Source organism: Mixophyes fleayi, chromosome 11 (genome assembly GCF_038048845.1).
Source record: "Mixophyes fleayi isolate aMixFle1 chromosome 11, aMixFle1.hap1, whole genome shotgun sequence".
Taxonomy (NCBI): domain Eukaryota; kingdom Metazoa; phylum Chordata; class Amphibia; order Anura; family Limnodynastidae; genus Mixophyes; species Mixophyes fleayi.
The window spans coordinates 9,494,257-9,504,471 of record NC_134412.1 but is presented as its reverse complement, the minus strand read 5'-3'; the positions used below and the strand labels follow the sequence as shown (position 1 = coordinate 9,504,471).

The 10,215-nt window shown below is 43.8% G+C and overlaps 1 protein-coding gene across 1 annotated transcript; it reads left to right on the top strand.

Moving 5' to 3' along the window:
- The first annotated feature begins 2,080 nt into the window (after positions 1-2,080).
- On the top strand, positions 2,081-8,840 carry LOC142107443 (lipolysis-stimulated lipoprotein receptor-like). Its single transcript, XM_075190878.1, has 4 exons — positions 2,081-2,269; positions 4,726-5,067; positions 6,088-6,207; positions 8,690-8,840. Exons 1-4 carry the CDS (start codon positions 2,200-2,202, stop codon positions 8,692-8,694), a joined length of 537 nt encoding a protein of 178 aa, XP_075046979.1. The 5' UTR covers positions 2,081-2,199; the 3' UTR covers positions 8,695-8,840.
- The last annotated feature ends 1,375 nt before the right edge of the window (positions 8,841-10,215 follow it).

The following is a 10,215-nucleotide window of genomic DNA, read 5'->3' as shown; positions in this document are numbered from 1 at the left end:
TTGCCAAACCCAGACTCGCCCATCTGACTGCCAAACAGAGAAGCGTGATTCGTCGCTCCACAGAACACGTTTCCAATGCTCCACAGTCCAGTGTCGATGTGCTGTACCCCACTCCATCCGACGCTTGGCATTGATCTTGGTGATATGAGGCTTGCATGCAGCTGCTCGGCCATGGAAACCTATTCCCTTAAGCTCCCACCAAACAGTTCTCGCACTTACGTTAATGTCAGTGGAAGTTCGGATCTGTTCAACTATGGAATCAGCATGCTCCTTAGCAGTCGTTGACCCCACTCTGTGATATTACGTGGTCTTGCGCTATGTGACTGAGTTGCTGTTGTTCCTAAACGCTTCCACTTTCTAATAATATCACTTATAGTTGAACATGGAATATCCAACAGGGATGAAATTTTACGAACCATCTTATTGTAAAGGTGGCATCCTATCACAGTACCACGTGTGTAGTCACTGAGCTCTTCAGAACGACCCATTTTGTATCACAAATGTTTTCAAATGGAGACTGCATGGCTCGGTGCTTGATTTTATACACCTCTGGCAACAGGTCTGATTGAAACACCTCAATTCAATAATTAACAGGTGTGGCCATATAGTGTATATAGGGACAATGGAGACAGGTTAAGTTACAAGAAACAGACATAAGGACAGGTGAGATACAGCAGTTTACAAGAGATATATGCAGGGACCGAAGAGCTAGGACAAAGACAAAGATCATAGACATGGACCAGGTGTGAGAGGAAAGGTGTATGAAGGTAAATATGAAGGTAGATACTTGGACATGGACCAGGTGAGAGAGGAAAGGTGTATGAAGGTAAATATGAAGGTAGATACCTGGACATGGACCAGGTGAGAGAGGAAAGGTGTATGAAGGTAAATATGAAGGTAGATACTTGGACATGGACCAGGTGAGAGAGGAAAGGTGTATGAAGGTAAATATGAAGGTAGATACCTGGACATGGACCAGGTGAGAGGGGAAAGGTGTATGAAGGTAAATATGAAGGTAGATACTTGGACATGGACCAGGTGAGAGGGGAAAGGTGTATGAAGGTAAATATGAAGGTAGATACTTGGACATGGACCAGGTGAGAGAGGAAAGGTGTATGAAGGTAAATATGAAGGTAGATACTTGGACATGGACCAGGTGAGAGAGGAAAGGTGTATGAAGGTAAATATGAAGGTAGATACTTGGACATGGACCAGGTGAGAGGGGAAAGGTGTATGAAGGTAAATATGAAGGTAGATACTTGGACATGGACCAGGTGAGAGGGGAAAGGTGTATGAAGGTAAATATGAAGGTAGATACTTGGACATGGACCAGGTGAGAGAGGAAAGGTGTATGAAGGTAAATATGAAGGTAGATACCTGGACATGGACCAGGTGAGAGGGGAAAGGTGTATGAAGGTAAATATGAAGGTAGATACCTGGACATGGACCAGGTGAGAGGGGAAAGGTGTATGAAGGTAAATATGAAGGTAGATACTTGGACATGGACCAGGTGAGAGGGGAAAGGTGTATGAAGGTAAATATGAAGGTAGATACTTGGACATGGACCAGGTGAGAGAGGAAAGGTGTATGAAGGTAAATATGAAGGTAGATACTTGGACATGGACCAGGTGAGAGAGGAAAGGTGTATGAAGGTAAATATGAAGGTAGATACCTGGACATGGACCAGGTGAGAGGGGAAAGGTGTATGAAGGTAAATATGAAGGTAGATACTTGGACATGGACCAGGTGAGAGGGGAAAGGTGTATGAAGGTAAATATGAAGGTAGATACTTGGACATGGACCAGGTGAGAGAGGAAAGGTGTATGAAGGTAAATATGAAGGTAGATACTTGGACATGGACCAGGTGAGAGGGGAAAGGTGTATGAAGGTAAATATGAAGGTAGATACTTGGACATGGACCAGGTGAGAGGGGAAAGGTGTATGAAGGTAAATATGAAGGTAGATACTTGGACATGGACCAGGTGAGAGAGGAAAGGTGTATGAAGGTAAATATGAAGGTAGATACTTGGACATGAACCAGGTGAAAGGGGAAAGGTGTATGAAGATAAATACACTCCCATGTTTCCTGAGATCCTCACCTAGACAGGCAGGTGACTTACAGCAGACGAGACTTTCATTAATACCAGGCAGCTGGCACGTGATCGGGGCGGCAGTACCTAGGTGACGGCTGTTACCAGAATGGTGATGATCATTGCGGACCTGGGCTCATGGCCCCTCGCCCTCCTGTGCCTGCTGCTCGCCCTCTCAGGTAAGACTGGGGGGACCGGGTATATCTGTAATCACGGCATCTGGGAGTTAGGTTCCCCCATGGAGTTACAGGTGGATTATATAATGTATAATATCTAGTGTGTGTATATAATTTACAGTGTATAATATATTGTGTATAATATATACTGTATAATATAGTGTGTATAATATATAGTGCATTATACAGTGTGTATAATATATAGTGCATTATACAGTGTGTATAATATATAGTGCATTATACAGTGTGTATAATATATAGTGCATTATACAGTGTGTATAATATATAGTGTATAATATATATAGTGTATAATGTAGTGTATTATACAGTGTCATGGCTGATACCTGGAATATAGGGCTCACATTACTTTTATATTACTCGGTAATATATTACACGGGGTCTATGACCCCCTACCCAGCACCTCGTATTATTACACTGGGTCATTGTGACCTCTAATATTACTCAGGGGTCTATATCAGCCTCAACATATGTCTCCTATTATTATTATTCAGCCTTATAGCTAATTCCCTATATATGTCTCTTATTAATTGGTGTATACCATCCCCTTCATATGTCTCCTATTACTTAGGGGTCTATATCACCCCCTACATCCCTCCTATCACTGTTATGTTTGGATATAGAGCTCTTCCTGTTGAGTCTCCTATTACTCATGGCTCCTTATCACCCCTTATCTCCCATGTAACTTTTTAATGAGACTTTTGCTGTTAGTTTCAGTGTTGGGGGTGGGGGGGATGTTATTCCTAGGGGAGGGGAGTGCTGGGAACAGACAGTCACTGGTGAATGGGATCTCTGAAGGAGGGCAGGAAGGGGCTCAGTCCATTTACAAAGGGAAGACTGGGGGGGGGGCAGATACTTGGGAACCACCCTCCTTCCCCACGTCAGCTGTGCTACGGTGCCAACAACCAGGGACTGCCCGGTAATACAGCTCTGTGTAATAGTGGATGACATGGTCCAGACTAATCCAAAAGCTAGAGACGAGAGCCCCTCGTACATAAGAGCTTTTCAACCCAATTGTGGTATTCAGTTTGAGGAGGTTTAGAAACAAAAATGCAACGCTGCCTTCTGTCTTCCTTCCAGAGATCTGTAGTATTCTTATATCATTATATGATACCCAAAAGAGAACAGTAGTATAACAGTTACTTTATACTTAAGATGGGAATGTGTTTGTGTCCTGTGAGTAAATCTGAAAAAAAAAAAAAATTAGCTGTTAAATATATATAGTTACTCTGGTGCCAGAATTTTTGATTTTGTATTTGATCACCTTGAAAGAGCAGCTGCTGGTATAGTGGCACAACTGATAGCTAAAGCTGGGTACACACTAAGGGGTAAATGTATCAAGCTGAGAGTTTTCCGGCGGGTTTGAAAAACCAATCAGATTCTAGCTATCATTTATTTAGTACATTCTACCAAATGATAGCTAGAATCTGATTGGTTGCTATAGGCAACATCTCCACTTTTCAAACCCGCCAGAAAACTCTCAGCTTGATACATTTACCCCTAGAAGTTTTTCAACTGATGCAAAACACACGATAAACCACTGTTAGGTCCGATATCGCATTAGTGTGTACGCTCCCACAATCCTGTTTTATCGCACCAAAGAGCATCGTATCGTTTCATTTGATTTTATAACCGGACTAAAAATATCTGTAAACCATGGAACAATGTCGGGCAAATTCGAGTTTACAGAGTCACAATCTTTTCAGCTGATGGTTATGACAGATGAAGAGCACAGATCTGAAGATAAATCATGTAAAATCGTGTAAGTGTGTACACGTGAACCGGCATGCTGATTGGGGCTTTTGGTCGTTGCCAAAATCGTTAGCGATATCGCATGGGGAGAATTTTTCTGTAGTGTGTACCCAGCTTAAGAGCATACGTCTGTACCAGCGATATCTAAATGCATAATGTTTGTGACATGCATAGAGTGTGACAATTTATACTCACAATGACACATACACCTTGTTTCAGCACCATATTAAAATATATAACAGCGTGCATCTAAAGAATATCCGCTGCTTACCTACTAAAGGTTTCGCTGGTTGTAGAACTAGAGCAAAGTACAGATTTGGGGTCTTTTTGTGCATTAAAACTTTGTTCATTTTCTATTTATTTATCAAGTATTAATAGTGTGCAGCATTTTGGTGCCGCCTTTGTTTGCATTATGCACGTAGCCAATAATGTGAATTCCCCTTATATATTATGACTTTGTTTTGGACTTAAGCACAAAAGATTAATTGGATTTATTTAGGACAAAGGCCAATGAAGGTGCAGCGTATAGCGGTATTTAATTAATATATCATGTACCCTGCTTGGTATTTCCAATTTTCCAGGCATACAACTTTCGAAGGAAGTCGTAAGCACTAACCCAGCATTTTCTTGGTGCAGGCATAAAGTATGTAAAGTTTTTGAACATTTAATTTTTTTCCTCCTTATCTTAGGGAGCAGCACTGGAATGGAGGTGACGGTGAAAAATCCTTTCAATGTGGTGATTTTATTCCAGCCAATCACGTTGCGGTGCAGTTACCAGACCAGCGCTACCCAGGCGCCCATTGTCACATGGAAGTACAAATCCTTCTGCCGGAGTCGAATCGCAGATGCTTCTAACTCAACCGGCCAGGACACCCATATCAACAATCAGCTGCGGCAAGCAGACCGCGGCTACAACCCCTACGTGGAGTGCCAGGACAGCGCTAGGACCGTGCGCCTCGTGGCCACAAAGCAGGGCAACTCTGTCACGCTGGGAGATTTTTATCAGGGGCGCCAAATTACCATAACCAACGGTAGGTTGCTCGTTTTTGTGTGAGGTTTAATTCACTACTCGGAACCTTTTTGTGTGTCTGTGTGTGTGTGTGAACCCAACTTTGGATCCCATATTTAAAAGCGAGCCTCTCGCCGATCTGGGAATGTAACGGTAGCCCTTCGTTCCGTAATTTGTACAGGAACGGTGTAGATTTAGATTGCCCAAGCCATCCACCTCTTTACCACCTGTGTGCTCTCCAGCGAGCGGGAACTGTGACTTATGGGGAAACCGGAAAGGAAACATAGGGGTATATTTACCAAACTGTGGGTTTTAAAAAGTGGAGATGTTGCCTGTAGCAACCAATCATATTCTAGTTATCATTTATTTAGTGCATTTTTCAAAATGACAGCTAGAATCTGATTGGTTGCTATAGGCAACATCTACACTTTTTCAGACTTGCAGTTTAGTAAATATACCCCACAGTCTGAATCTAGACTCTGAAGCAGAATGTTTATTTTTATAATAAATAAAACGGTAATCCCCATTCCGGTGACCAGTTCTCTTTAAAGCCTCTAACCTGAAAAGTTTTGTTTTTTGTTAGCTTATTTCTGTCTGGTACAGGGGATATGTGTATATTAGACCATATATGCCAACTTGTAAGATTTCTGACATGGGGTAGGAGGGGGGCGTGGTGATATTGTTGCGTCACCATAACCCCGCCCCCACTATAAAAAAAAGCCGAAATTCACAGCACTGAATGGAGGGGGTGGAGCCTAATGGCGCGATTAAGCCCCATCCCATCTATTCAATGCCATGAATTTCGGCAAATGCGGGAGCTTTGCCTACTTTTCCAGACTCCCCGAAATTCGGGAGCCTCCCGGGAATTCTAGGAGAGTAGGCAAGTATGTATTAGACTCCATACCTCTCCCACCTTTCCATACCGTTAAACCTGCCTAAATTTCCCCTTCTAGATGAGGTCACACAAGAATGACCGATGCATAGATAGGCGCTCCTTGTAATGCTGTCCCCAGTAATCCCTTCTTCCTTTGTGTGTTTGCAGATGCAGATCTCGCCTTCAAACACACTGCGATGGGCGATAGCGGCATTTACTACTGCGCTGTGTTCTCAGCGCAGGATCTATCTGGGAATAATGAGGCTTACGCTGAATTACTGGTACTGGGTAAGAATAAAGTCGTTACTGGTGTTTTGGGAAATAATCTGAATATTAAGAATAATCTGAATATTAAGAATATTTTACTGGCTACATAAGCTGGTGGTAAAGTGGACATCTTGCTGTTCTGCGGAAATGTTAAAATACATATTTCCTATCCTGTTCTATATACTATAGCTGTAGGGTGACCCTAAAGTCCTAGAAATGTGTCCGTGCAGTTATTTGGTGGGTGATATACAGAGGGTGCAGCAAGTGGCACATCTTAAAGTGAGAAAAGTCACCGTACAAGTGGACATAGGACGGTGAGCGGACAGACACTGATTGCAATGGGGAGTACAAAGGAAATTGTGTTAGTGATCCGCACCAGGGGACAAAGAGCCGCCGTGTCCTATGTGAGCAGCGGAGGTGGTTTCCACCATCGTTTTATGTATTTATCATCTAGACAGCAGTTTTGTTATCTGCTCTCACCCTAATATATGGTGCAGAAGAGGAGACTGTACCTGATTCTATCCTGATAGTGGCAGAACCTTTAGATCCAGGTAGAAACGACTCCTGATACAGGTACATGTGTGAGATCAGGTGAATGAGAAATTAAAGGAGCGGAGATGTGAAATAAGGTGATTTAACCATAAATGAAATGCAGAATAATTATGAAAAATGAGGTGGAAAACTGGTTAGAATAGCTATAATTATTAGAACAATTAGAATGTGGCAGTAATGAATAATAAAAGGACATTGTCAATATACAGATATATAAACTCCAGCAGTACTTGTGTAACTACTACAGGGGCACTTATCTGCCCAAGAACCTGTCACACAGAGAGTGCGGTGTATAAGACAGTAATCCCTACAGGCATATAGAGCGAGAGGCTGGGCGGGAGGCCACGGGCTGGGTGGGAGGTCACAGGGTGGGCAGGAGGCCGCGGGCTGGGCGGGAGGCCGCGGGTTGGGCAGGAGGCTGCGGGCTGGGCGGGAGGCCGCGGGGTGGGCAGGAGGCTAAAGCAGAGACGTGAGAGAGAGGTTTTCCTATAGAAACTATTTATAGACCACCAGGACAAAATAAAGACCCATTTAGAGGAGAACTAATAAAAGCAAATAAAGCTAGTGTAATAGAGGCTAAGGGCTAGATGTACTAAGCTGCGGGTTTGAAAAAGTGGGGATGTTGCCTATAGCAACCAATCAGATTCTAGCTTTCATTTATTTAGTACCTTTTACAAAATGATAGCTAGAATCTGATTGGTTGCTATAGGCAACATCCCCACTTTTTCAAACCGGCAGCTTAGTAAATCTAGCCATAAGTATACAATATAATATGCTTAAGCAGGAACACAAGAAAAGACACAGGAAGGAATAGTGATGCTAAAATCTGATTGGGTGGATATGTAGAAGGGACAATAAAGATTCTCACTTATGAAACAGCTATTTTTTGCTCTATTTTACTGTTCAAAGGAGTCGCCTATACTAGAGCTGAAAGAGAAACCCTACTGCTATGTAGACAAATAGATTTACTATAGAAGAGGTCTTACTTCAACTCTCAAAACAACAAGTAGATAAGTCAGTGGGTCCAGACAGTATCCCTCCAAGAGAATTAAAACAGGTGAGATTAGTACCTTCAGCACCATTAACCACACTTTTAACCAGTTACTGCTTACTGTTAATTCTAGGTGATCGTAGAATGACTGAACTAGTTACACATTGGGGAGAATAATACATACATGCCAACATTTGTTTTCTTTCTTCCCGGGAGATGCCGGCGGGGACGTGGGCGTGCAGGGAGCGGGGCACCGAAATCGCGTCATTTAAAACGAATTTTGCTGATCAGGGAAATTGCCACACTCTCCCGGGAGTCCGGGAGACTCTAGCGAAATGCGGGAGTCTCCCGGACATTCCGGGAGAGTTGGCAAGTATGGAATAATATGATTATTAGAGACTTGTGCGAAATTACAAGATGCAAGGCAACATGTAGGACAAATCTAGTGGACCTTTTGACTCTGTAATAAAGTGATAGATCGGGGCTGTTCAGTGGATATAGCTTATTTGATACAATATTCCACAATAAATTCAGAAGCTAACAGTCATCGGTTCTGATTCAAAGATTAATAAGGGTCTGGCTAAAGATCTGGAGACGGAGTGTTGTAGTCAGCGGTGTAATCTCAGATGAAGGATGGAAACCAGGGCAGATCTTCAGGGATCAGTCCACAGTCCTGTTTTCTTCAGTGTGTTCATTGGTGATCTGCAAGACAAGGTGTGTCTTTGTGCATTTGATACAAATAGATGTAACAGGAATCATTAAAGGAAATAAGCCCAATTCTGCTTCCCCCCACCCAAAAAAAATAGTGCACACAGAAAAGACTAATTGGGCCTGTAGATCCTTGTTTGCCATCACATTCTATGTTCCTGTTTGAAGCTCCTACGAAACTCATACAGAATTCATACAAGATTCCATATTTCATGCCTCGTTCCAACTAGGATTTTTTATTTATTTATCCAGCTTGACAGGCAAGGAAGAGCACACGGAGCAGATTGCAGTGGAAGACCGGGGAGACTGCAGGAAGGAACCATCTCTAACTTTGCTGAACTCTGTGTCATGTTTTTAAATCCCACCCCCAATGATATTCATGATTAATAAAATAAATGCATTATCCTTGTTTTATTTTAATTAATTTTCACATGCAGTGTAAAGGAAATACTTTGCAACTACCGGCTAAACATTTAACATCCGCATATGGGGGGAGGGGTTGTGTGTACATATCATACGTCGATAAAAATGTTCATCTTCTGCATTCCTTCACTTTCTAGGCTGAGGTTAACTCCTAATATATGGGCACAGATTACTGGGTAGTGCATTATGGAACAATGGGCAATTATAGGGCAATGATTTAAATCTATGGCTGGAAGGAGTCACCTCTGTTGGCATGTAAGGAATCGCAGGTCTTTGTTGGGGTGGTCGTCATTGGTGATTTGAGCAATAAATCTGCTAGGACTGGGTCCTGCTTCCTATACTTGTTGCCAGGATGTGGTTCTGCTTAATATACTAGCTGCCAGGACTGGGCCCTTCTTCCTATACTAGCTGCCAGGATGTGGTTCTGCTTCCTATACTAGCTGCCAGGATGTGGTTCTGCTTCCTATACTAGCTGCCAGGACTGGGTCCTGCTTCCTATACTAGCTGCCAGGACTGGGTCCTGCATCCTATACTAGCTGCGAGGACTGGGATCTGCTTCCTATACTAGCTGCCAGGACTGGGTCCTGCTTCCTATACTAGCTGCCAGGACTGGGTCCTGCATCCTATACTAGCTGCGAGGACTGGCATCTGCTTCCTATACTAGCTGCCAGGACTGGGTCCTGCATCCTATACTAGCTGCCAGGACTGGGTCCTCCTTCCTATACTAGCTGCCAGGACTGGGTTCTGCTTCCTATACTAGCTGCCAGGGCTGGGCCCTTCTTCCTATACTAGCTGCCAGGTCTGGGATCTGCTTCCTATACTAGCTGCCAGGACTGGGATCTGCTTCCTATACTAGCTGCCAGGACTGGGATCTGCTTCCTATACTAGCTGCCAGGACTGGGCTCTGCTTCCTATACTGGCTGCCAGGACTGGGTCCTGCTTCCTATACTAGCTGCCAGGACTGGGTCCTGCTTCCTATACTAGCTGCCAGGACTGGGATCTGCTTCCTATACTAGCTGCCAGGACTGGGATCTGCTTCCTATACTAGCTGCCAGGACTGGGTCCTGCATCCTATACTAGCTGCCAGGACTGAGTCCTGCTTCCTATACTAACTGCCAGGACTGGGTTCTGCTTCCTATACTAGCTGCCAGGACTGGGTTCTGCTTCCTATACTAGCTGCCAGGACTGAGTCCTGCTTCCTATACTAGCTGCCAGGACTGGGTTCTGCTTCCTATACTAGCTGCCAGGACTGGGTTCTTCTTCCTATACTAGCTGCCTGGACTGGGCCCTGCTTCCTGTACTAGCTGCCTGGACTGGGCCCTGCTTCCTGTACTAGCTGCCAGGACTGGGTTCTG

Coding starts and splice junctions, on each gene's coding strand:
- LOC142107443 (XM_075190878.1), top strand. CDS start 2,200: ATGGTGATGATCATTGCGGACCTGGGCTCATGGCCCCTCGCCCTCCTG. Junction 2,270..4,725: donor CCTGCTGCTCGCCCTCTCAG/GTAAGACTGGGG, acceptor TCCTTATCTTAG/GGAGCAGCACTGGAATGGAG. Junction 5,068..6,087: donor CCAAATTACCATAACCAACG/GTAGGTTGCTCG, acceptor GTGTGTTTGCAG/ATGCAGATCTCGCCTTCAAA.